This window comes from Pyxicephalus adspersus, chromosome 9, assembly GCF_032062135.1.
Source record: "Pyxicephalus adspersus chromosome 9, UCB_Pads_2.0, whole genome shotgun sequence".
Classification (NCBI taxonomy): domain Eukaryota; kingdom Metazoa; phylum Chordata; class Amphibia; order Anura; family Pyxicephalidae; genus Pyxicephalus; species Pyxicephalus adspersus.
The window spans coordinates 58,941,686-58,969,301 of NC_092866.1; the positions used below are offsets into that span (position 1 = coordinate 58,941,686).

The 27,616-nt window shown below is 39.0% G+C and overlaps 2 protein-coding genes across 2 annotated transcripts in view; both read left to right on the plus strand.

Moving 5' to 3' along the window:
- Nucleotides 1-19,584, plus strand: part of LOC140337761 (astacin-like metalloendopeptidase) — a 35,793-nt gene extending 16,209 nt beyond the window's left edge. The window contains exons 2-14 of the mRNA XM_072421562.1: nucleotides 7,618-7,699; nucleotides 7,822-7,860; nucleotides 9,730-9,795; nucleotides 9,907-10,047; nucleotides 10,661-10,778; nucleotides 11,257-11,435; nucleotides 12,742-12,823; nucleotides 13,169-13,296; nucleotides 14,446-14,561; nucleotides 15,649-15,874; nucleotides 16,881-17,002; nucleotides 17,402-17,627; nucleotides 19,142-19,584. Coding sequence (XP_072277663.1) covers nucleotides 7,618-7,699; nucleotides 7,822-7,860; nucleotides 9,730-9,795; nucleotides 9,907-10,047; nucleotides 10,661-10,778; nucleotides 11,257-11,435; nucleotides 12,742-12,823; nucleotides 13,169-13,296; nucleotides 14,446-14,561; nucleotides 15,649-15,874; nucleotides 16,881-17,002; nucleotides 17,402-17,627; nucleotides 19,142-19,149 — 1,533 coding nt within the window. The 3' untranslated portion in view covers nucleotides 19,150-19,584. The remainder of the gene's footprint in view (nucleotides 1-7,617; nucleotides 7,700-7,821; nucleotides 7,861-9,729; nucleotides 9,796-9,906; nucleotides 10,048-10,660; nucleotides 10,779-11,256; nucleotides 11,436-12,741; nucleotides 12,824-13,168; nucleotides 13,297-14,445; nucleotides 14,562-15,648; nucleotides 15,875-16,880; nucleotides 17,003-17,401; nucleotides 17,628-19,141) is intronic.
- Nucleotides 19,585-21,556: 1,972 nt separating this feature from the next.
- The window catches only part of SYT13 (synaptotagmin 13), a 21,764-nt gene continuing 15,704 nt past the window's right edge, over nucleotides 21,557-27,616 (plus strand). The window contains exon 1 of the mRNA XM_072422157.1: nucleotides 21,557-22,140. Within this exon, the coding sequence (XP_072278258.1) occupies nucleotides 21,967-22,140 (174 nt within the window). The 5' untranslated portion in view covers nucleotides 21,557-21,966. The remainder of the gene's footprint in view (nucleotides 22,141-27,616) is intronic.

The following is a 27,616-nucleotide window of genomic DNA, read 5'->3' on the forward strand; positions in this document are numbered from 1 at the left end:
GGACTTTTGACTGGACAGGCTCATCAATCCTTGGCACATCTGCCCAGCTAGCTCATTCCGTAGAGCAAGAGACCTTTCTCTGGATTCAAGCCCCACAATGGACGATTGCTTTTTAAGGTAAGCAGAATGGATCCACCACTCCAAACTCACCAACTCTTTATGGAGCTAGCTTTATGCCCAGGGGCACAGTCATGCTGAGACAGAAAAGAGACTGCACCAAACCCCTGAAACAACTGCAAAAGTGGCTCCAAAATGGCTTTGTATGCTGTATTATTACAACTGGACTTCTGGATCATTGGAAACAACTAAACTCAACCATTGAATGTGTGTCCACATACTGTACATTTTACCATATGGTGTAGCTGTGAAAGTCAGGTCCCCACAAATCTTTGACCATATGGTGTAGCTTTGATAGTCAGGTGCCTACAAGCCTTTGACCATATGGTGTAGCTGCAATAGTAAGGTGCCTACAAGCTTTTCATCTTATGATGTAGCTACGATAGTTAGGTGCCCACAAACCTTTGACAATATGGTGTAGCTGTGGTAGTCAGGTGCTGACATACCTTTGGCCATATGTTGTATCTGTGATAGTTAGGTGCCCACAAACCTTTGATCATATGGTGTAGCTACGATAGGTAAGTGTCCACAAACCTTTGACAATATGGTGTAGCTGTGATAGTCAGGTGGTGACATACCTTTGGCCATATGTTGTATCTGTGATAGTTAGGTGCCCACAAACCTTTGATTATATGGTGTAGCTACGATAGTTAGGTGTCCACAAACCTTTGACAATATGGTGTAGCTGTGATAGTCAGGTGCCCACAAACTTTTGACCTTATGGTGTAGCTGTGATAGTCAGGTGCCCACAAACCTTTGACTATATGGTATAGCTGTGATAGTCAGGTGCCCACAAACCTCTGGCGATATGGTGTATATTATTGGTGCCTTCATTACTTTGAACCTGTTCTATCACCCAGCCCATGGAATAGAATCCTGCCAAACATAACATTACGTACTCCACCATTTTACTGAAGCTCCAATTAAAAACCAGAAAATTGACAAAAATTTAACGCCGATTGGTGTTTGCTTTTGTAGAAAGACTTCGGCACTTCAAACCTCAACTCTGATCTACCTGGCAATTATCCTAAATTTCAGATCAATCAACAATGTTATTGGTGATAATGATGCCATCAAAGCTCTGAAACATATGTCGAGCTACAGCCTGTGAAAGATGAATACAACCTGACTTAATTTCTGTCAGCCTGCTTCTATTATCTCCCTCCAGTAGAGACGCCGGCTACTTATGGCACAACATATGTTACGCTCATAACAACGTCTGAACAGCCTTTTTGTCAGTCATCAGAAATGAGCAGTTGAGGAACGGTTTGTCAAACAAAAGAAAGTGGGAAAGTCTGCTGGATTCACAGTTGTGTCTGCGGAAAAACCCACATGATGGGAGATGAGGCTCACCGAGGATTCTGGGTAAAGACATGTAGATAGGCACTAACTAGTTTTAGAAACATCCAATTATTCCAACATAACCGGCAGCTGCTTGGGAGTTTAATGGTGCCAATTTAAATAGAAGCTGTCATCGTTCATCAGTAAAGATAACCTGTGCTGAAAGCAATATGGAGGATGCCATTGCTCACCTTCTTCTAAACTTAGTTCCAGCTCACTCTTAGCTAGTTAATAGATTTTTTTTTATATACCCAAGTCCATGGTCATGTGACAACCCGAGTCCTTCTTGCAGTGCCCACATCCTAGGGCATTGTTTGTCAACCAGGGTTCCTCCAAAGGTTGCTAGGGGTTCCTTGAGTAATGAGCAATTTGTTACTCCCAGGTCAGTTAAAGTGACACCAATGATCTTTTTGTCTATCTGTAAGGGTGACATTCTTCCCAATGGCCAGCAATGTAAGAGGCATTCTTCTCGTTGACCACCACACTAATATACTGAAAGCTGTGGATATAGTAATTTTACCAGGGGTTCCCTGAAAACCTGAAAGTTATTTCAAGGGTCCCACAATGTTAAAAAGGTTGAGAAACTTTGTCCTAGCACAGTTGCTCTATAAATGCAGCACGGTAAATGACCACTGTCATTGATATTGACAGTGGGCCCAATTCTTAAAGCTCTCCAAGACTGGAGAAGATACCCAAGATTCCATGATAACCAAGGAGGAACCTGGATGATCTAGGAAACTTGGAATGGAAACATTTGCAAACTCATAGAAAGAAATCTGGTAAAGGTTTGCAGCATCACCCAGGTTCTCACATGATAGTCTATCCTCTCCAGTTTTGGAGAGTTTTAATAAATCAGGTCCAGTGCATGCATATGTATCCAGTTCCCCAGGAGAAAGCAAAGGTGAAAAAACAAAAACAGTCAACCAATGCAGCCACCACATGTAAAGACTGGTATACCACAATGCATTACATTTTTTTTATAAGGTTGAGATATTCTGAAATTCTCCAGCCTTATTCTACTCAAAAAGTACTGAATTCTGTTTTTGAACGTCCCTCGGATGCTGATTATCCCTAGGTGCAGATTGCAGTACCTATGCTTGTAAAATCACCCAGCATCATATTGCACCGCTGCTTTTTTTACACTTCCTGGCCATAAAAACTTTTACAGAGAGGTGCTAAAATTACAGTTTTAATTTCATGTGCATCATCTTTGCAGAGATATTCATGTCCTGACGCAAATCATTACCTGACCGTTCTAGCAGCAGCAGAAATCATTGCTTTTTTTATTGGCCTGATGTGACTTCATGGGTACCAGGTATTTAAACATCTATGTTGTCTCATAAATAATATTCACTGAAAAGGCTGGCGGGTAATTATAAGTACTGTAGTACCACCAAGTGGCTGACATTTATTATTACATGACTCCAAAAATTGCAAGAAAACCTTTTATCATACACTATATGGCCAAGAGAATGCAAACTTGAAGATAAATGAAGGCAGAGTGAGGCCTGAGAAAAGCTTAAAGATTTGCCAACCTCTTCTCTTTGATTGGCATTGATAAAAACTGCAAGGGAGGTTTCTAATTTTGCATTGGCAGTACTGGCATGGTGCAATCCATTAGACAACTGTCTAAAAGTGCAATCTTGGTTGTAAAGTAACAGGCGGGTGCACAGTTTGGACCATCTGTATATCCTCATGGTTTACTGCAAAAGCATAAAGGTTGTAGCTGCCCCCCTGGATATCTAAGGGGTTCCAGACTCATGCTTAGGTTGCCTTGAGTTGATCCGGTTCTGGTGGACCCCTTTCCAAAATATTAAATCCAGGTGTTTTCAGTGAAGTGTATTGTTAATGTTACAACATATAAAGACATTTTAGATAGCTGTATGCTGCCAGGCTTGAGGAATGATGATTTGATGAGAATAATGTGCGGGAACTCAGGTGTCCTGCACAGAGTTCGAACCCCAACCTTTCTGGAGGAAATTGGAACTCCAAATGTAAACCAGGTATTCACTAGCACCCTCAAAAAAGCAATTACAGCCTTTGTGTTTTCATTAAAAGGATTAGTGCACTTGCTTCAGTCACAAAGGAACACGATGTCCTATTAATGAGGGATTACATTAGTGCTAGCAGCAGGTGTTCATTGATATTCATTGTCATTCACCTGGAAGGTAATTTGCATTTGCTTGGTGAAGCTAAAGTGTTAATAGTGAAGATCCCAAACTTCAGAACTACCCTCCCTGACCAATGACATGTTGTGCTTTGTAAATATCAGGGTGTGCATGCACCTGAGCTGTGACACAAGAGGACAGGTGTTCAACAACTGGTTTATGTTGAGCCAGGTAACAGGTGTAATTCTAAACAAATCATGATTTTCCAATTCACAAATACAAAGTGTAAATGTGATGGGGCTTACTAATTAAAAAATGAAGAAAGATTATAACCCAATCCCAAAAAGTAGAGGAGGAAGGAGTAGGGGAAGGAGCCAGGAAGGCAGGTGGGGGGAATCTGTGAATATACAATTTAATCACTTATCTACACATATGGGCATTAACCTACATGTGCAATCGCAATGCGAAAACCTGATGTTTAATGCAAACAGGGTGGTCCTATTTTGTTTTCACATTCAAAAAGAAACATAAAAAGATTCTGTATGTTTTTCTTTTTTTGAAAAGTCAGCATATTCAGTGCAAGCAGCAGATTATGGAATTTTGTGGGCTAATTGATGCTTAGTTGTGATTCACATTTGTGCAATACAATTTATGATACTTTTAGTTCACTGAGGCTTTTTAACCATTTAGACATGTGCGTTGGGCTATTGCATGTATCACTATGTGCGTTACTGCCCGCAGGAATGCCAAGGGATATTTCTGTATCGAACCCCAATCAAAAGAGCTTGACTTTTGCAATGTTGGAACGTTTATATATGGGGAAGGGGTCACAAAAAGTTTACTTAGTGTGGGGCCCAGAAACTTCCAATGGTGATCCTGCCTGCACACACAAAATGTGATATATATATGTATATATATATATATATATATATATATATATTCATTATGAAAATATTTAATTTTTCTTTTTAGAGCCCATTTGCACCCATGCAATGTAGTAATGTGCATGGCAGCAATGCATAGTAGTGCATTGCACTAGTGTGCAGCATTGGAGTGCCATTCCTTTAGAATAGCACTATACTTGGGCAGGAGCTGCTAATAAAACATCTCAGGACTTATAGCATGCATTACAATATTCATGGGCTGTCATAACCCAGCACACTAAAACACATATCGTGAACGGACCTTTAGCATGTGCAGGATTTACATCAACCTGGCCTGGTCTGGTCAAGTCATCATCATCAGATGATGGAGCTGGTGACAAAATGAGGACCAGTCAAGTCAACCTGTTGTTACGATAAAAAGTAAGGAATGTCCAAATAGGTTGGTGGCTGTCAGCAGTTCCACCCCTATCTACCACCAGCTAATGAATATAGTTTGCTTAGGTAAATTGTGGGCAGTTTTCCCAATATCACTCCTAACAGCCATCATCTAATACAATGGGAACGCTGCGTGCTATTTACATTGTCAACTAGGCACCCAGCAGTGTTCCTATAAATACTATAATAAAAAGAAATGGCTATTTATACAGCCAAGGTTTGCCAGTGCAGAGATGCCCTTGGGCAGCAGCTCGTCCACCACCCACTGGCATTTCTGCATTACTTCCTTAATTTGGGATAGTGGTGCACAAAGCATGGGGCTATCTCCATCCACGCACTGTCAAAAATTGGCATTCACTATATATTAATACATAAAACCATTGTTCCTCATCCAGGGTTCTGTGGAATCCTCGGGCTTTTCGAAAGGTTGCTAAGAGGTCCTTGAGCAATGAGATATTTGTACCTCTCAGATCATGTGCCACTTATACCAATAATCTTTTTGGCTATCTGTAAGGGTGACATTCTTCCCAATGGTCAGCAATATACAGTAAGGGTCTGATTTATTAAAGCTCCCCAGTAGAGACGAGCGAATTTCTCAAAAATTCGATTCGGCCGGTTCGCCCAATTTTTTGAAAACATTTGCTTTGATACAAATTTATTTGCGCGAATCACGTTAAAAAACGTCTATTACCAGTAATTTTAGCAGTAATTTTTACCAGTGGTTTCGCAGTTGCCGTGCTGTACTTCTACTATGTATTCTTGGATAGAGTTTCTCTATCTAAGAATACAAGGCACTACATGTGATGAATGGGGACAAGTCCCCATTCATCCTCTGTAGTGCCCTGTATTCTTAGATAGAGGAACTCTATCCAAGAATACCATGAATCGCAAGAAAATTCGGATTCATTGCGAATCAAATTTTTCCAGAAAATCGGATCAAATTCCACTTCGTCAGCGTCAATTCACTCATCTCTACTCTCTAGAACTAGAGAAGATGCATTTTCATTAGTGAACCTGGGTGATCCAGCAAACCTGGAATGGATCTAGTCTTTGATTGACAACATTTGTTAACAAATAGCTAATAACTTTTTAGAAGCAAATTCCTGGTTTCCTGGATCACTCAGGTTCATTGATGAAAGTGTATCCTTTCCAGGCTTGAAGAGCTTTAACAAATCAAGCCCTTCCATTGACCATCATACTAATGTACTATGGACTATGAATATAGTAATGAATGAAGTTCCCTGAAGTCCTGAAAGTTATTTCAGGGGTTCCTCCATGCTAAAAAGGTTAAGACAATAAATAAAAAAACATAATAGTATGACACTATAGTTTTCATTCAATATATAACAATTCACTGAGCTATGAGATCAGATAGATTTTTGGACATGGCCAAGGAATTTATTGGTTTATCTTCGGGAATATATAATTAGCTCAGAGGTGTAGAGAAAAGAATTAGTTCCAGGGATAGCAGTGTGACAGTTATCCACCCACTGAGTACTATATAAGGGGTTGGTGTAGGACAGAGGGACATCAGCATCAGCTTCCGAGCCAAGAGGACAGCAACCCAGCAAGAAGAATGGAGAGGAATTGGCTGATAGCATTACTGCTCTGTATCACAGTCCGGGTACACAGCGTCCCATTGCAGGTACATTGAGTCTTTCGCTTCTTTTAAAAGGGAATCATAATGGTTCTCAGTCTATTTTATTCTCATTGATTTATTTTATATTTATAAGTTTTTATTGTAAGAAGAAGTTGGGTCAGAGTTAGAATTCCTGCCAGACTTTTATTTCTATCTGTGACTACCCTGCTAAGATTGTTTCTCACTTTTTGTCTAAGTGACACCCATATAGGAAACTAAGGAGTTGTCAGTGGGATCAGAAAGGCACCAACAGCAACTTTCTTCTTTCTTCATTGTTGTTGTAAAAGTGTGGTTTGACTGAGTCCTGTTTGAAGGGACAAATATAATTAGCTATTTGCAAAAAAAGATAATGCCTCTTTATTGACCAGCTGAATAAATAAATAGCACAGGAGCTGCGCTTTAATACATGGCAATGGATCCCCAAAGCACTATGGGTTAGCTGGGAACAACCCAGCAGGTATAGATTGCTTTGCAGCTCTGTATGTCTGATTGAAACAGCATACCGAGATGTTCCTAAAGGGATGCTATCAAGGCCATGTTACTAAAGTAGTTAAGGCTGTTCACATCAAGTGTAGGATGAAGATGCAGATGTAGGAGCATCTGGACTGAATTGTGTTTCTGAAAATTCAAAAGGAACAGTTGCTTAACCCATGAAGGGTAAATAGGAAGACTCTGTTTCGTACTGGTTTGGAAGTTTGCTGAACCTGTTTGAAGCAAACACATTTGTACCAATCAAAAAATAGGTCAGTTACTAAAGTACATAGTGAATAGTATTTCAATTGGATAGTGGTTGTCAAGGGTGTGGTGCTTTCTCTTGACAACCATGTTCAGAAAGCAGTTGACAAGGTAAACAACTAGCTGGGAATAGACATTGACAGCTTGCAAACTTTAACCTAAATTCAGGAAATGGATGAACTGTGAATGCCTCAGGTTTTCTCATTGCCCCTTGCAGATGCTTCCTATAATATAGACCAGTCAATGTTGATCTCCCCGCTGGTGATTGGTTTTGTAGTAGGAGGAGCTTCTGGGTCTCTCCCACAGTTCTACGTCTATAGCCAACACAGTGAAATATTTTTGAATTTATTTTACCCAGAATTCATCATTTATTAAAAGGTCTGATTCCAATGTTTATTTTATCTTCCAGCTGCCCAGTGTCCTGCAAATTCAGTTCCAAGGTAAGAAATCAAACAAATCGACCCACACAATTCTATCTGCACAATTCTAATACCATTAAAAAAAATGAAATGTCACTGTTTGGAATGGATTTACAAAAGGTTGTGATTTTTTTTCTTTCTAGAGAATGGCTGGAGTGAAAACGAATCTGTTACTAAATCAGGTAAATCAGCATTGCAATTTTGGATTTTTTCGGCTGGACTTAGCAAACATGTTGGGACTTCTTTATCAAAAAGTGATGATCGGATAAAAGATTGGCAAAATTCCGTTTACTTGAATGATGTATTAATAATTGTTATCTTCTCCATTCTTATAAAAAAAGACTTATATTGCAGCCACTGGGCCCCAAACATTTGCATTTGAGTGCCTAGTGGCTCCTTACTGGTACTATCCACTTTCAAAGTGACAATAAGAGAGCCAAGCCAATTTCAGTACAGAAAATATTGGTTATCTGTTTGGGTTCTGCAGCCACAGCCCTGGCATAGCAGCAGGATTTATGGTTCTCCAAGACCTTCCCAATCTTTCCTATACATGAAAAAAGAGACAGGTTCTCTTTATAAGTCACTACCCCTTCTCTCTTATCATAGTTGCAGGAGTCTGATCCCTGTGTAAGCTCCTTTATGATCTGTGTCTGAGTTTATCCAGTATTAATCACTTTCTCCGTTCTCCATTGGTCACCAAGAACTTGTGTGGTGCACCATGGGACCAAGGTAAAATGATGACCTGGTCCCCCATACCTGGTCATACAGGGTTTTTCTATGGGTTAGTGTTAATCATCTTCTCCATTCTCCAACATTGAAGCAATTGGGCCATTGGCCACTTACAACCCAAGTGGTGCACCAAGGTCCACCATGGGACCAAGGTAAAATGGTCACCAGCTCCCCCATACCTGGCTGTATGGAGCATTACTGGGGGTTTATACTGGGTTTAAAGGTCTAAGTAGTGTTAATCATTTCCTACATTCACCAACATGGGAGCAATTAGGGCATTGACCCCCTAGAACCCAAGTTGTGCATCATGGGAGCAAGGTAATATAGTCTCCTCCACCCCAATACCTGGCAGTAAGGGATATTTCTATGGGTTTACAAGCTTATGAAAGGTTAATAATTCCTCCATTCTCCAACATGGCAGCATTTGGGTGATTAGACACTTAGACTTGAAATGCTACACCATAGGTGCAAAGTAATAAAGTCACCTGTTTCCCCGTACCTGGCAGTACGGTATTTCGGAGGGTTTATGTGGGCTATTAAAGTTTATGCAGTTTTTCTCCATTTTCCTACATGAGAGTATTTGGGCCATTGGCCACTTAGACCTCAAGTGGTACACCATGAGACCAAGATAAAATGGTCACCTGCTCTGCCATACCTGGCCGTACAGGGTATTTCTAAGGGTTTATGTGGGGTATCCAAGTTTATGCAGCGTTAATCATTTTCTTTAACATTGGAGCTATTGGGCTATTTGCCACCTAGACCCCAAGTGGTGCATTATAGACACAAAGTATTATGATAACCAGCGCCCCCATACTTGGCCATGCAGGATATTTCTAAGGGTGTATGCGGGGTATTTAGGTTTATGCAGGGTTAATCATTTTTTTAACATGGGAGCTATTGGGCTTTTTTCCATCTAGACCCCAAGTTGTGCACCATAGACACAAAGTATTATAGTAACCAGCTGCCCCATACCAGGCAGTACAGGGTAATTCTAAGGGTTTATGCAGAGTATGTAAGTTTTTCTCAAGGTTAATCATTTTCACCATTCGCTAACACGAGAGCAATTGGGCCATTGGCAACTTACAACACAAGTGGTGCACCGTGGAACCAAGATAAAGTGGTCACCAGCTCCCCCATACCTGGCAGTACAGGGTATTTCCAAGGGTTCCAGTAGATAAAACAACCAATTGAAGATTTGAAGAAGATATTAGTATGTGAGAGTAATGGGGGTGAAAAATAAACAATAAAGACATTTTATTTATGGAACCTAATAATATTATTCATTGTTACTTAATGTGATTTCTTGTTTTTCTGCCATATAGCTGCTTCCCCACCAGAAAACCCTCCTGCCGAAGATGTCATGAGCACCATAGAGAGAATGAACAAAGGTAACAAATGAAACATTGTGTATGGGTTTTTTATAATTGTAAATGTAAAGGTTAAATAGAATTCTGGTAATAAATATGAAGCTTTCTAACATGGTCTTTTTTTCTATCCAGGAAGCGGAAAACTCCTGCAACACGTTGATATTAAAACAAAGGAAGGACGCAGCGCTATAGGATGTCCAGCTGGGAACTGTTTTTGGCCTAAATCTGACAGTGGCCTTGTTAATGTTCCATACACCTTGGATTTTCAATTCTGTAAGTGTCCCTAGTTTTCTCTTACTGTGATAGAAGTTTTTCTGTTCGTAGCCACCAATCACACTTTGTGAAAGCGAGACAAGGGATCTCATTGGTCATAATGTGCGGCAGCTCCACCGTTCCTTCTTATTTGCCTTTTTCCAGTTAGTGTCATAATTAACCGAAAATATTAATTCATAGTGTTTCATATCACAAGCAATGCACTGGAGTAACCCCTAAGGCTCCATTAAACTCCTGTTGAGAAATATTGCTCTAATATGTGCCTGCAACTTAATTCACAAAGATTAAATATACAAGCACTTTCGCTATGTAAATTGGTGTAGATGTGTCCCTAACTATCTAGGTTCTAAATCACAGAGAGTGAAGTAAGTAGTCTCTCCCGACTCACTCAAAGAAGCTAAAGACACTCCTAATTGAAACAAACAAACAATGTTAAAATGTAAGAAAAAAAGCAAAACATGTTTTCTAAGACAAACACACTCACATTGAAAAGACTGTTTATTGCTTTTACAATGTATTCGTATTTAAGTACGCATATCTATAATACGCCTATTTTATATTTATATTAATACTTATATTTTATTTTATAATAATACTCTTATTTTTAAACCAGCCAATGAGGATAAAGCTGTCATAGAAAAAGCCATGTTGGAATTTGCTACCCTGACCTGCATCCGTTTTGTTCCACGCACCTCTGAGGCCGATTATTTAAATATCATCAATGATATTGGGTGAGTAAACAATAGGACAAAGATGGCTGAAGTCCCCTATACAAAAAAATAGTTGGGGCTTCTCTTAAATCTTATGGATCTTGCCCCACATGGGCTCATGGCCGCTTTAATTCTTAGTTTTGAAAAATTGAATGCAGATTTCCTATAATAATTATTTATTAGAGGGAAGCAATGATCACAATTTACATATTCAAGTAGGGAAGTAATAAACTTACTTAGTAGGTAAATCTTGGCCTTTTGCTTCATCCTCCAAGGATGGTAAACCAAGGATGGTGGGAGATAAAAAGGATCATTGCCTATTGTCTTGCCAAATCGAGGCAGACTAGAGGAGCATCCAAGAAGCTACAGAGAGAAAGTTTGAACTGCACAGTAATCTACATAAGCAGCTTTAGCATTTTGAGGAATATAAAACTACTGTTTGCCCATCACTTTATTGAAGTAATAATCTATGTATATTCATTGGTTTTGTTTTTTGCAGGTGCTGGTCAATGTTGGGCCGTTCCAAGGGTAGTCAGGACGTATCCCTGGATTCAAGTGGCTGTATATTTCATGGGGTCATCCAGCATGAGCTTAACCATGCCCTGGGCTTCGAGCATGAGCACAGCCGAAGTGACCGTGATGCATACATTAGAATCCTTTGGAACAACATTATACCTGGTAAAAATCAAAATGGCAGCCGTATTAAACAGTAATATGATGCAGTGGACTTAATCTGTAAAATTATCTATATAATGGTCCTTGCTCAGTACTGGTGGGAAAGAAAAGGGAATCACCTGATCAAAAGTGATAAATAGTTATTTTCTAACCGCCTGATCTGCTTTGGGATTTAAAAGAGCAAAACCTATCAAGTGCATCTGGTTTCAATCATAATACCACTCGTATACCGCTGATCCAAAAGAAGATGATAATATGAAGGACTGCATTATTTAGTTCTACAGTAAGGGGTTACCAGGATTCAACTTTGATCTTCTAAATCATAGAACATCCCAAACATCTACATGTTTCTAAGAAGAACCAGTTCAAGCGAACTGGCCATTTCATTGATAGACCGCTTCTCATTGCCCTTCTCCTTAAGTAATCTGATCATTTTATTGGAAGACCCCTTCTTATACCCCTTTCCCATTTGTGAACTGGTCAATTTTTTTGCAGGATCCACTCTCACAACCCCTTGCCTTTAACTGAACATTTTCTCATGTTTAAGGATCTATTGTTATACCTTTTGCTGTGGTAATTTCATTGGAAGATCCCTTCCTAGTCCCCTACTCTTAGTATGAACTAATCCTTTCTTTTGGAGGATCCATTTCTATATCATTTGCTCTAAAGTGAACTGGTTTCATTTCATTGATGGATCCCTTCCCATAACCCATGCCCTTAAGTAAAGTGGTGATTTCATTGGAGTTTCTCTTCTCATACCCCCTTTCTCCTTTGTGAACCAGTCTTTTTTTTAAGGTTCCCCACTCATACCCTTTGCTTTTAGGTGAACATGTATTTTTTGGGGGGGACCCATTTTTATGGCCTTTGAATGAACTTGCCATATTTTAGGAGTCCCTACCAATACTCCTTTGCCCTTTAGTGAATTGATAATTATATTGGATGATCCTTTTCCATTCTGAAATATTTAGAGTTACCAAGATTCAACCCTAACCTTAAATCATCAAAATCCAAATCCCAAGAAGAACCAGTTTAGGAGAACTGGGTATTCCATGGTAGAATTCCTTCTCATACCCCATTGCCCCTTTATGAACTGGTCATTTTTTTAAGCGTCCCCTTTGCCCTTACGTCAAATGGTAAATAATTTGGAGGATCCATTGTCATACCTCTTGCCTTTGAGTGAACTGATAATGTCATTGGGGGATTCCTTCTGATACCCCCATGCCATGGTATAAACTGATAATTTTACTGGAGGATCCATTCTTTTTTCTGTATTACAATATTAGATAATATTGTTTTATCTTTCTTTCAGAATATAAAGCAAGCTTTAACGTAAGCGATACCAACAACCTAAAACTGGAATATGATTACTCCTCAGTAATGCATTATGGAAAGTAAGTACTCAATGCATGCCTGAAATGATTGAGTTACCTATAGTGCAGATTACTTTAAAATCAGCGGTGATGAATTCATTATTGGCTAACAGTTTCCTCGATTTGTAGAATTGTAACACTTATCATTCTTTTTACTGTTTAATAAAATGTATCCAGATTCAGATGCCTCTTCACACCACTCATATATAGAAATGCAGCTTCTTGTTATTTTTAACCCCCCACAAACTATGTTCCTAAAATGCAGCCATTAAAAGTCAGTAACTAAATAGAAATAAACCCTGATCTAACATCAAAATAGAAGATTGTAACAGATCATTCATCCTGACTGCTTGTTTTTGCTTACAGATTTGCATTTACCAATGAATACCGCCTACAGACCATTCAGCCAATCCCTGATAATAGTGTCAAAATTGGACAAAGAATTGGTCTGAGCAACCTGGATGTTGCCAAGATCAACAAACTCTACAGTTGCAGTAAGTTTATCTAAAATAGATAATGTGAATCTATGGATCTGTTTAGACATTTTTATCAAAAGCAAGGTAAAAATGGTCAACAATGCCCAAAGGTAGGGTATGGCTTTTGGGTAGTTAGGTCTAACTGACATTAATGAAGACTTGTGAAAGGGACATAACAGTCCGGAGAAAGGAAACCCCTTCCAAAACTAGAGTGGTGTTTCTCTTTACCCCAAGGGAATGCTTGAAATATTTTTGAAGTCATATGAACCCCTACAAAATGTAACAACCTTAAGGGAGAAGAATGCCATTTACATTGGTGGGCGTTGGGTGAACCAAGTGGTGGTTTATAATTCCACCTTTACAAACAGGTAAAAAAGATAATTGGCATCATACCAATGGCCCTGCCAAGTGATGAGAGACCTAAAACTAGAGAGGAACCATCTAATGAAAGGTCAAGCAGCAACATCTCAAGAAAGCCTTAACAGCTTTTGGAGGAACCTTAAGGACCCTGGCTGAGAATAGCCGACCTAGATTTAAAAAAAGACTTAAAAACTTAAATTGTATGTAAAAGCCAAATGTTTCTTAGTTTTGGATACAGAAGCCAAGGGGTATGTTAGGTTTATAGTTCTGGCTGTGTCCCTGCTGGGGGGATTTTTGCCCTTCATTAGTCCTGTTGACCATTTTCAGGAATGAACCCAATATTTTGTCATCAAAGCAAAAGATGATGGAGAATGCTCCAATGGGAAAACCTATACCGGGGACTTTTCTCTGGAAAGAACGTTTTATTCAAAGAAAGATTTCCTGGACTTGTGTGCACCAAAAATGATTTCAAAATTATTTCTCATCGAATCTTTATGACTCTATCAAACATTTAATGTACATGTACAAATAGCCTTTGCTTCACAGTCAATGTAATGGTGGGAACAAGTATGGTATGACTCCTGCTGACTCCTATTTAAAGAAGGGGAACAACAAATTATTATGCTTGGTTTAGTAAGTCTGTCATTTGTATATTAGGAAACCTTCCTTCCTCAGAAACTGGAGTAAAATATTATTAGATTATAAATTCTTTTCCATGGAAACTTTATCAGTTTGTTTAGACAGTTTTTATGTTTTATAATATGTTATTATATCTACATTTTTCATAATTTGTCCCTTCCTCCGAAGACGTCTGCTCCTCTGTGCTGTCCGCTGACACCGGAGTCTTCTACTCAGCTTCTAACCCTTCAAACTACCCAAACAATTACAACTGCACCTGGCTCATCCGCCTGTCAAGCAACCAGGTAATCATTGGTTCTTCACCCAGGACAATGCTAAATTCTACACAGATTTACCAAAATATATTTCAAAAGACACTAATACCTGCAGGAATATGTTTATGTGAGTGCTCTACCAAATTGAGTTCAGCTGTTTCCAGAGACAAATCACATTATTGTTACAGTGTACAAAGGCAATTTAGACAATTGTGCATTGCTGACCTTGTGGTAATGGTTTGGGGAAGGCTACTTTTTGCTCCAACATGATTGTGCACAAAGACAGTTACACAGAGATGTGGTTTGATGTAGAGGAACTCTGATCCCTAAAAAGCCCTGGCCTCAACCCTACTTTTACCAGTGTTTTTACCTTTTTAACATGGGGGAACCCCTAAAATAACTTTTAGGAAACCCTTCCTATGTTTACTATATTCACAGGTCACAGTATATTAGCATGGTCGGCATTGGGAAGAATTCCTCTTACATTCCTGGCCAATTGGAAGAATATCGCCCTTAGATGGCCAAAAAAATAATTGGTGTCAGTTAAATTGATCTGAAAGGCACAAACTGCTCATTGTTCATGGAACCCCTAGCAACCTTGGAAGGACCCTTAGGGTTCCACTGAACCCTGGTTGAAAAACCCTGCATTTGAAGCCAGGTCTTCTCACCCAGCATTAGTACCTTACCTTAGCAAAGGTTCTTTGGGCTTAATTGACCCATGTTCCAACTAGTACTCTCCAAAATCTTGTGGAAAGATCTCATAGAAGAGTAGAGGGCATTATAGCCAGAAGGAGGGGGTTGCAAACTAAGGCCAGTGGATTTAGAATGAGATGTCCATCAAAATGAAGACCAGGAAGACTAAGATAATATAGGTATGAAGGTAAGGTGCCCACAAACTTGGAGCCACAAAGGTTATTTCTTGTAAAGCTGATTAAAAGCCATTTGTTTCATCAGTTGCCAATCATCAAGCTACTAAATTTAACTCCTATAGCTCTAGTCTAATATGGACAATAGAATCTCTTTAATCCTTTGGCTAGATTTGTATTCAGCACTTCTGTGAATTTCATGTAAAACACAAGCTTCTATATCCATTAATACACCTTTAAATCTCTTGCAGGTTCTCCTACAGTTTAAAGCTTTCGACGTACAAACCTCTGCTGGTTGCAAATCAGATTATATCAGGGTGTTTGATGGTCCCAGTAGGACATCTCCATTGCTGATGGACAAGTCATGTGGCTCTGGACAGATGCCTTCTCTGGTGGCCTCTGGCCCGGTTATGTTGGTGGAATTTGTCACTGATGGGTCAATTACAGCTACTGGATTTAGAGCCTCATACAGTACAGGTAACAGAATGAATGTATAAGTGGAGATTCTAAAAGATAGTTCCAACTGGAACTGGAAACATTTTTCTTTGGGAAGGATACACCAGCAACTTGTAGGGATAGATATCTGAGACATAAGGACTGTGTATCACACATATTGTGCCATGGTGCCTCATTGATCAATGGTAATGTTGGTGTTCTTAATGGACACGGTATATTGGGACACAGACACATTTTTTCATGTGCTCCAATGGAGTGCTCAAGATATAAACATATGATAACTCCATGACATCATTTGATACTGGAAGGCTAGCCTATGCCGGATACTCTGATTGCAGGTCTAGGAGCGGAGGTAGCTATATTGTGCCCACCATGTGCCACTAACTGCTGGTCCTGCTATGATTGGTGTATCAGTGGTGAAGTATCTCCACTCAGAGCCACCAACCTAGGGTATTTTATTAGTACTGGCTTGAGAAGGAGATAATCAATACCCCCACCCCCTCACCACCACCACTGGCTGTCCAGCCTAGTCTATCCTATGGCATGGACTTACCAGTATTATATGCAGGAGAATCTCTGTTGTTCTTTAGCATCTATTAGTGTTGTACACTTTGTAAGAAGCCAATCCATGTCTGTTTAGTTTTTATTATTTTTATAAAATGAAATAAACTGCATTGAGGGAAACACAAAGGGCTGCCATTGATGGACACTCCTGCAAATTGTTAACTGCCTATGCCTGCTTAGCTCCTTACTAAGTCATGGACTTGTACACATATAGAGACATTTGATATCCCTCTTACTCTTCTGAACTCCAAAATGTCATGCTAACCATAATTACCAAGCTATGGGTATTGATATTATCAGGATGTCAACAATAGAAGCCCACAAATTGCATAATGTTTAATAAATTTGATATGAAGAAACACAGTGGGAGGCATTTTTGACCCCCTCCTGAAAAGTTTTTGCCTGTACCTGCCTTTAGTACTTTGTGTTAGCCACTCAATCCTTATGCTCTTCTTCTTTTTAGTGAACTGTGGTGGAACGTTTGTTTCCCCGACTGGATCAGTATTTAGTCCTGGATTTGGTACACAGGAATACCTTCCTTTCAGTGACTGCACTTGGACCATCATCGCTCCTTTGGGATCCAAAGTAAGAAAAGTATTCATTTTTTTAAAAATATTATTGCTCAATTCAACTTCCACTTTAAATCCCCAAAATACATAACAGGTTTAAATAAAAGGTGTGCATAGTCTTACGGATTGCCCTTTAAAGTCTAGCTGGGTCAGCTTATTACAAGTGATCTAAAATGTTGGATATATCAGGATATGGTCAAACGTTTTTCTGGTTTATCCTACCCAGTAGATCCAGGAGTAAGTTATTGGATATCGCTTCATAGTTGGGGAAATTTACCCATAGGCAATTGTCACTTGAAGTGGCTCAATTAAAAGATCAACCCTCAAATTCTGTTGCACTGGCAATTCAAAATGATAGATGTTGCATTAATATCATTTTTCTCATTTCTCAATTTTCTCGTATTGTGAATTTTAGGTCCGGTTGGCCTTTACCAGTTTCAACCTAGAGTCCAGCAAGACATGTTCTTACGACTGGCTGGAAATCAGAGACGGAGTTTTGCCCACCTCTCCTTTCCTAGGATCACGGCACTGTGGAAAAGAAGATATCCAGCCAATCACTTCCACCAGCAACGGCCTTATCCTACGCTTCGTGAGTGACAGTTCCACCCAGGCTTCTGGATTTATGGCAAAATACTCCATCAGTAAGTTGATTTAGACATTGTAAATGTAATTTAATTATAAAAAGCATAAAAATAATCTATTTGTGGAATAAAAGACTAATCCTTCAATTTATTCACTCAGTCTATTGCACCACTAGTGAAAATTAGGACATGTGATGGTAGGGGGATAAAGACATATCATACACTTTAGAGCTGATTTAATAAAGCTCCTTAAGGCTTTAAAAGATTACCTATCATGGGAAACCCTGGGTGATTCAGCAATTCTACAATGGATTCTCTAAAATGATTAATTGGCAACTTTTTTTAATCCTGGACCTGATCCATTCTAGGTTTTTTGTATAACCCAGGTTCTCCCATTATAGTCTATCTTCCCCCGTTTTTGGGGAGCTTGAATAAATCTGGCCCAATATGGCAAAAAGTTTGTGGACATCTGACCATCACACATATATGAGCTTGTCGTTCCAAAACTGTTGCCATTAGTATAGAGCCAGCACCCTTCCTAGAGAGTTTCCTACAAGATTTTGAATGGTGTCAGGGGTAATTTGTGCCAATTCAGCCATAAAAAATGTAAATGTGTTGAACAAAAAAGCCCAGCTCCCAATGGGCCTCAATATTCATCCAAAGAACCCTACGTTCCTCCACACCATACTGGTCAACTCAAGTTTTTACAGTTTGTGCAGAGGAACACAGGGTTGCTGGAATGGAAAAGGACCTTCACCAAACTTTCCCTACAAGCTTGGAAGAACTTTCCTAAAATGTCCTTGTATGATGTAGCATTACAGTACCCTTGGAGACACCAGATCTCATTTGGAGAGATGTCCACATATTTGACCAAATTGGTGATAATCAAGTGTCCAAAACCCTTTGATCATAAAATATTTTTGTATTGCCTTAGTAGAATAAGGAATGATTGTGGCAGGTTAGACTTTTAGTTATTCTCAGGTTTCAGAGTTGGGAAGTACGATTGTATTTTTGGTTGGCCAGTTTGATGGTCCGCTTTCCATTTTCGATATTTCAGTTTCTGTGAGATGCTAGTGAGCCACACCATCTAATAGTTTATCATTTCCATGGTCTGCTTCTTACTGCAACAAATAACCAAAGGGTCGGTGCACCTTAAATGGAAAGTCACTTGGGGACTCTGTAAAATCTGTTGCACATCTGCTGCGCCTATTATGAGAAGCTCACACCATTCTTTTCTAGATCCTTTATGTATTTTGTATTATAGATCATTTAACTAGATATATCACACAAATGTGGTGATTGTGTAAATACCGAAAATCCAATATTTATGGGATCCAATACATAAAATGCCATGGGCTAACCAAACATCACCACCATCTTCCTAATAATTTGTGGTGGACTGACCTGTAATGATGATGTACAAACCATGATTGGTCTTCCGGGATGGTCAGATAAAAGATTACTTGTGAACACTACTATGAGGTATATCATTCCCATCATCACCACTTTTTGCATCAACCAAAATCAGATAAGTGTCAAGATTTTTCCTAATTGCAAACTTTCCCTCTTTTCAGTTTCATAAACCAAGGACAATGGATATCTTGTGACCTCCAATGGAGCAATAACGCCAAGCAATGAACAAATGACAATCCTGGATAATGCAGACAGACCAGAAGTACTAACCATCCATTGTAACCACCTAGAATTTAAATCAAGCCTATAATGAAACGAATATGGTCTCCTCCAACACATCTAGACTGGACAGTGGTCTTCCATTTTGGGAAATACCATGTGAACAGTTCCTTGGCATTGATCACATGACATAGCAGCAGAACAATGCAGAGCCATTGATATAAAAGGTGCATGTACAGCTAAAAGTTTTAGATTTGCTTTCATTTCCTATATCAAAGACACAACAAGAAGTAAGGAAACTTCTCCTGGACATTTGAATGGGTGAAGTTCATTTATGTTTAGGCAATGTTCTGTATGTTCACATTATAAGCTTGTTTTAATATATTACAACCCTCCTAATTCCACGTGTTCCACGTTACATTATTTCTTGCTTTAGTTTTATAGATTAGGAACATAGACTTTGGCAGGGCAGTTGATGGATGGCAGACAATGACATATTCTCTCTTTGCATGTCAGGTTCTCTTTAAACTTTTTAAAATCCTTTCATATACAAGCTGATCGAGATTTTTTAAAATTGTTTGTTGTTTTATTGTTATTGGGAAGACATTGTCTAATCATTAGAAGACCTAGGATCCAAATATAATTTTATTATTAAATTGCAATGTTACATTCATTGTTTAATTTATCATTTATAGCAATAAAAATGATATTATGACATTGCTTTCTGTGCTTTGCTTTTTTACTGTGGTCACCAAGAGTTTACAAAAAATAAATATATAAAAATGATGTAATAAAATGTTCTTGAAGTGTCCAAAATGTAAAAGGTAATAGCACTCTCTATCAAAAAAGTGTTCAGAATATGTAAATACCCAAGGATCCAGTGTTCTAGGGTACAGGGTTTGCTTCAACCAGTAATACAGTAACGGTCACAGGAATTTACTTAATTAAATCAGCAGCCCAGGAATCTGGATGTGAACCTGAACCTGCCCCTGTGATAGGGGCAAACCTAATTATAGTGAAGGAATATTACTATGCAATACCAATATAATCCACCGAGTGGCAGTATCATTCCAGCAAGAAACCTTTTATTACACATAAACTATCACAACCTTGCTCAAAGCTATGTAACTGTTCAACATTTTCATAAACTCTGCAAACATTGCAAGAACAAATATAAAAGTATAAACTGAATCATGAGAACAACAGCAAGGGAAATTAGATTCACTGTATGAAACAATAAACACAGAACTGTTACACTAAAAAACATCAAAACATCATTGTGTTATTATTTATCTATTTATTTCTTTTGCATTTTAGTATTTTAAACATTTAGCTATGTCTTTTTGTTTATTAATTATTATTTTTTTTTTTGTTGGAAAGAGGGGGGGGGGGGGGGGGGTTAGAATTAAGAATGTAACACCCAGGGCTCTCTATATAAGAAAGTGACATTCTCTGATGGACAATGTTTTAGGTCTGGGTTGTTTCAATGGCATTAATTGATTTTCCATCAGAAATTAATTCAGTGAATGTCAGTATTTAAAAATAGACCCCATACGAGGATTACATTTTGATGTGTTTGTTGTCCCTTAATAAAGGACAATATTGTTTCAATTAGGGATGAACAGTGTGATTTGGGCAAAACTGATTGGTGGAATTGCATATTTAACTATTTTTTATTCTTTTTTTTTTTTTTGTTTTTTTTTATTTTAGAGAGGGGTATTTAGGGTATTTCTGTTGCATCTATGTATTATTTTTTATATAATTATTTTTGTTGTACTTGATCTGTATTTATAAAATGTCACTTTAATTTTTCTGTTTTTTTCCTCTTTTGTGCAAAAAAAAAAAAAATGACATTATGAGGCAGGTAGGAGGCTGTTTTTTTAGGACACAAAAACAGGTTTAACAGCAGTAATAAAAGGAGCTTCTGCAATCCTCAGGACAGGTTCGACAAAATGCACCAATTTTTTTTTTTTAATTTTAGAGTGAGGGAAAACAAAAAAACTATTGAGTTTAGATTTATTCAACATTCATGCATTTCTCATGGGATGTATAATCAATATTGCAATTATTATAAATCTATAGGTTTAAAAAAATATATAAATATAAATGTATATAAATATAAATAAATATATATACCGGTATATATATATATATATTTATATGGCTTGGGGAAATCCCATTTTTTTAAACACCTTGGGTATATAATCAACATTCATATAAATCAATATAATCAATAATTCATATAAATCTAAAGGATATATATATGTATAAAGGTGTGGCTTAGGGAAATCCTCCTGAGGGGGGTCAGATGGCATTATAAGGGTTTAATACCCTGAGGGTGGTATCAGAGCAAGGTGTCGGAGATATTGAGATTTTCTTCTGGTGGGGATAATGAGGATTCTTGCTATTGTACAGACAAAGGCGCTCGGTAAAACCTGTTATTTCATTCACGTAGAGGCTTTTCCAGCAGATCTTGAAGTTCAAAGCCTGAGGGAGATGACAGGGGATGGAACGCCTGAACGCCGTCCAACAGCCCCAATGCCATCCAGTGACGTGAGCAGCAATCAAGTCGTTTTCCCTGGAGAGACCAAGAGCTCATTGTGAGCAGCGGAGGCAGCGGTAGAAAGCAGCAATCGCACACTGAGCTCCGATACTCTCCAGGAACTTGGATTTGTCTCAACATTTCATCTTTGGAAGAGGCAAGAATGAACCTGGAGATGCCACACTGAACCTTCCAGTTGCCAGTGCCACCAATCTACATCCCAAGATGATCGCCGCCCCTCTTATAGCCATGGGGGCTACCCTGGGCACGGCGTCGGGTCTCATCGCCCTCTGCGGACTGGTGTGTCTGTGCAAATACATACATAAGAAGAAGATGCCACCGGATAGCGGAGAGGGGACGCCAGTCACCATGGCCAGTGTTCTGCAGCCAGGGCAAGTGGTATGTACAAGCTGTATGGAGGTCACCTGTGTCTGGTTGGGGTTTCTAAGGGCATGACCCAAGTGTTGCTTGGCATAGAGACCCCTACCATTACCTGCTTGCCTATATGTAGGCTGTGGCTGCTTACTTCTAAAAATGCTAACTGCCTGGCTGTCATGCTGAATCAATAGGGTTGGTCTACTGAAGAAATACAAGCAAAATAAAATGTTACCTTTGCATGAGATATTTCACTTAGCTTAATGAATGTTTGCAAAGATTACCCAATCAAGTGAAGCAAATCTAAAAAAAGAGGGGATCTGCTTGCATGTGATTGGATGGTTGAAGCCAGCAAAGCTTCATCCCATTCACTAAAATAAGTGAAAGACCCCTTGCAGGGTGATAATTGACTTTGCTAAGTGAACAGCCTCATAAATCAACCTCAATGGCAACAACATTGCAGATCAGAAGCTCTGACTACCTTGCTGTATGCTTGTTACAGGGCAGTCATTAGGAAGTATGAATACCTGGGAAAGCCAGGCAATTAACCCTTTGGTTCTCTAATTATGTCCCCCAGCTTAGGGTTCCTTTATTTAAGCATGTAGCAAAAAGAAAAAGTTAAAAAAACGTGTCATTGTCAGCCAATCAGAATTCATCTTTCATTGTACTGTCCAAAGGTGATATCTGATTGGTTATTAGGATCATAGCATGCTATATATTGTTCACTGCACCACTTCATTAAAGAAGACAGGTCATTGGTCAAATACATAAAATTCTACCATTGACCTAGTCACTGATCCCCAGTATTGTCTATATTCCTATTGGTCAATGTCCGAGCTATGGCAGTCCATAGAAAGATAAGGATCGGTATTTTTAGCTGTGTTACTATAATTTGTGAATCAGCTTGGTCACCTGTTTGATAATAAGGATCCTTATCCTGGTGTGTTAGCTTTCCTTTAAATGCACCAAGCTACATCCAGAGTGAACGCCCCATTGGAACGTCTAAACGTTTCTCCAGCTCCAATCTGCTGAGATAACACCCGGATCTGCACACCCACCCCCCATCTGTTAGTCCCTACAGGACCCACATGATGAATGTTTATTAGGCTGGCCATAGAGGAATCCATTGTGTTAGTAACGAGTCATTAGCAGCAAGCGGGGTCATTAATGAGCAGTGTAAAGACCACGAGTTATACAAATGGACTAAGCTGCCAAGAGAAATCATCCGGCATGCTGGAAAAAGAGACAAATATATCAATTGATGCACAAAAAATGAATTGCTGTGGCTGGCAATATGTAGATTTGTGTGATTCCCCCACCCTGGGGTATTTTATGGCTTAGTCTTCTGTTAGTGATAGCCAAATCACCCATTAGCACCACCACTAATGGCCAATGGCTGTTATTTGGCTCTCAGATGACTACTTTGTGTATGATAGATGGTGTTCCTATAGACTGGTGGTTCTTCAGGGGCAGGACAACCACCAGCCAATAAAAACACTCCTTTCTGTGTACATTGGCAATTGACTTTAACCTTCCCATTTAATTAGTAAAAAAATAAATAGGTAACATTCTCCGGCAATAATGTGCCTGTAGGTTCCCTATCTTCAGTGCGCAAACCCAACCTAGTGGTGAGCTGAATGTGCACAGAGACAGAAATGACATCCTAATCATGTAGTTTTACTAAGAAAAACATCATATAGGCAATAAAACAAAATACCACCAACTAGTGGCAGAAATTGGTATTACAGTATACTGTATGATAATAGATGTTGCACCTATGTCTGTATAAACAGTATTCTAATAAAAATACATACAGATGTTTACTGCAGGGATTTCTTTACATTCACTACCTATAGACTCAGTAATTCAATTTGATCTAACTATAGAGAACTAAAATCTGATTGGCTACTGTGGCCAACTATACTCTGCATCTCATTCTGGGTTGTTGTATTATTCTTCCGAAATTAAAATACCTAGCTGTAGATTTTCTACAAATTGCTCTTATTTAGCACTGCCCAATTCTAAAAAGCATTGTCCCCTTAGGTTTTGATATCTTATGCACCACAAAGTTACAACCCCCCGTACAATGTCCCATTATTGGCCGTTAAGGTTCGTGCATTGAATTATTGAATGGTGGGAGACAGAAGCTGATGATTCAGGTCCCAATTATAACTAAATTTTGGTGATTGAATTTGGCTTAAAATTGTGCAGCAAGGTTCAGACCTGTAGAAAAAGAAGTAGCACAGGACAGGAGAGACCTTATCAGTCTGCTGCTTATTTTTTCACTGTCCTGTTAAAATCTTGGGCAGAGACACGATCCATAAGTATTACTAACAATCAAGTCCCTGCCCTGCTAGGCTGGGCTGTGTTGCAGAGCTTCTCTATTCTCAGAAATGAATGGACAAATCCTTAGGCAGCTACCAATTATATTTCTCTCCTCGTTCTATTTAGCTGTTAGTCTGCAGTTCAGCTTTAATTTTCTTGGCCTCGGTGAATGTTGGTCCTCTCCAAGAAAATCTTGTTCCTGACAGCAGTGATTATATGGAAGTATTTGATGAGGAAGTGATTAATATCTTACAAAGAAGACATCTCAGATACCATCTGCGTCCTCATTGAAGAGGTGAAAGCTCTGCCAGGCCTATTCAGTAATGCAAAAGGCAATCGTCTGATAAACATTTACCAATGAATACCATTGGCCTAATTGTTATATAACGAAACAGAAGTATATATATGATTGCTGTAGGTGAATGTACCTTGCCTATTGTTATTGCTGTTTGTGCTTTATGGAATAGGACCAAATTATTGGTTAATAATGGAAGTTTTGGAAGCAGTAACAGCCAACCAGCACGACTGTCACAAAATCGTCCACAGAATGTGAACATTTTAGGATATAGTTCTTGAATATGAAAATTGAACATGAAATCTTTCCACATGGGATATATCAGTTTCCATCAAAACTCATCTGAGGCTCCAACCAAGCCATTCTCAACCAGGGTTACAAAAAAATCTAAGAGAATATTTGGGGTTTCTCGAACTGGCTGCTTGACCTCCCATTTGATGTTGCCTGCCTAGTTTTGGGAACAACAGCACTCAGTAGAGCCATCTGGCTGACTCTTTTACGTCTATAAAGGCGATATTCCAATGTAAGGGGAGCATTCCTTCCAATGGCCACCAATTTAGGAGGCTACAGTATACGTCCCACTGACCTCCAAGACTTCAAGACTTGAAAATTATTTGTAATGGTTTATCAGGGGTAAAAAAGGTTGAGAAAGGTTGCTCAAACCCATCCTCACCTTTCAAAAAAATCTGAGATGAGAAACAGGACATATTACAGCACAAATATATATCTTGATGAACACATTTTCACACCTAATAAAGTAAAGCTGAGGCATGACCAATTTGGAAAGGGGAAATAGGTGTAAGCGGACCTTTTTATTTACCACTGTCTTCTTTAATTTAGAGGAGAATATATAGAGCAGTGTTTCTCAACTAGGGTTTCCTCAGAGGTTGCTAGGGGTTCCTTGAGCTATAAGCACTTTGTGAACCTCAGGTCAGTTATTACTGACACCAATGTTCTTATTGGCTCTCTGTAGGGTTGGCAGCCTTCCTATTGGCCAGAAATGTAGGAAGCATGGTTCCCACTGACCACTAAGGTGATACGGATATAGTCAAGCTGTGGATATAGTAATTATAGCAAGGGGTCTCTGAAGACCTGAAAGTTATTTCAAATGGTTCCCCAATGTTAAAAATATCTAGAAACATTGATACATACCAATCAAAATATGCAAGGTGCAAAACATGGATCTAAGCTGGAGCTATACACTCACTGCTTGTTAGCACAAATGTCAAATCAGTCAATCACATGGCAGAAACTTGGTGCATTTAGGCATTGTTAAGATGACTTGTTCAAACTGAGCATCAGAGTGGGGAGAAAAGGTAATTTAGGTGTCCGTGAACACAAAATGGTTTTTGGTTTTAGGTGGGCTAGTCTGGGTATTTCAAAAGCTGCTGGGATTTTCACACACAACCATGTCTAGGGTTTACAAAGAATGGTCGGAAAAAGGGAAAATACCTAGTGAGTTGCCATTTTCTAGGTGTAAATGCCATTGCAATGCCAGAGGTCAGAGGGGAATGGTTCAAGATGATAGAAAGGTTACTAAAACTCAAATAAGCACTTGTTACACCTGAGGTCTGCAGAAGAGAATCTCTGAATGCACAACATGTAGAACTTTGGAGCATGCCAGAGGCATCCTCGCTCATCCCTGGACAATACAATGTGCTATTCCTATCTGCTAAGAACAGACACCTGAGGCTGCAATTCACATGTAGTCACCAACAATGAACAAGAAAAGACTGGAAAAACATTGCCTGGTCTGATAAGTTTCAATTTCTGCTGCTACATTTGGATGGCAGGGTCAGAATCAGGTGACAAAAACATGAAAGCATTGATCCACTCTGCCTTGTAATATGCTGATGTTGGTGGTGGTATATTGGCATGGAGGTTATTTTCTTGCCACATTTTGGACCTTTTAGTATCATCTGATGAACTTTATTAAATGCCACAGTCTACCTTAGTATTGTTGTTGACCATGTCCACCCCTTTATGACCACAGTATACCCATGTTTTAAAGGCTACTTCCACCAGGATAGCACACCATGTCACCAAGTTCAAACTGGTTTCCTGAACATGACAATGAGGTCACCAGACTCTAATGACCTCCACAATCATAAGATCTCAAACCAAAGGAAAAACCTTTGGAACGGGGTGGAATGGGGTGGATTTAGAGATTCACATAATAGATGGGCAGCTGGCAAATCTGCAACAAGATGCCATGTATGATGCCATCATGTCAATATTGACCACAATCCCTAAGGAATGTTTAGGGCACCTTGTTAATTCTATGCCTTGACAAACACTTCTAAAGGAAAAAGAGGTCCAACCAGATATTAGCAATGTGTACCTAATAAAGTGTCTGGTGAGTGTGGATGTGACCTTAAAACTTGTGTGCCCACTGTATCCTCCTAACAATTTTGCATCCCCAACTCATCATGAACATTCGATCTGTAATTATGTTTAGTTCAGATACAAATAAATATCATCCTGAAATCCCCCCCCAAAAAAATGGTATTATTCCAAAAGAATACCTGACCTACTTCCCTTAGAAGAGCTCTGGTGGATGATAACGAAGAGTTCAGCGTCATTCCAGATTACTATAAAAGCTTGTACACAGCAGATCCTGCAAAACTCTTCTCACAACCGAACAGTTACTAAGCAACATATTCAGCGAAGAGGAAGAAGAACAAGACAGTTTGGAATCTCTAAATGAGTTCAGACAGCGATAGAGAATACTCGGTGATCCTTAGGTGATGGGAGCTCGCACAGAAAAGTCACGCTTTTCACCCAAACGTTCTCTCCAAACTTGTCACAAAGCACAGCTTGTCAACTTCTAATAATTGGATAATATAGAGCGTAAGAAAAAAAAGCATAGAACTTTCTTTC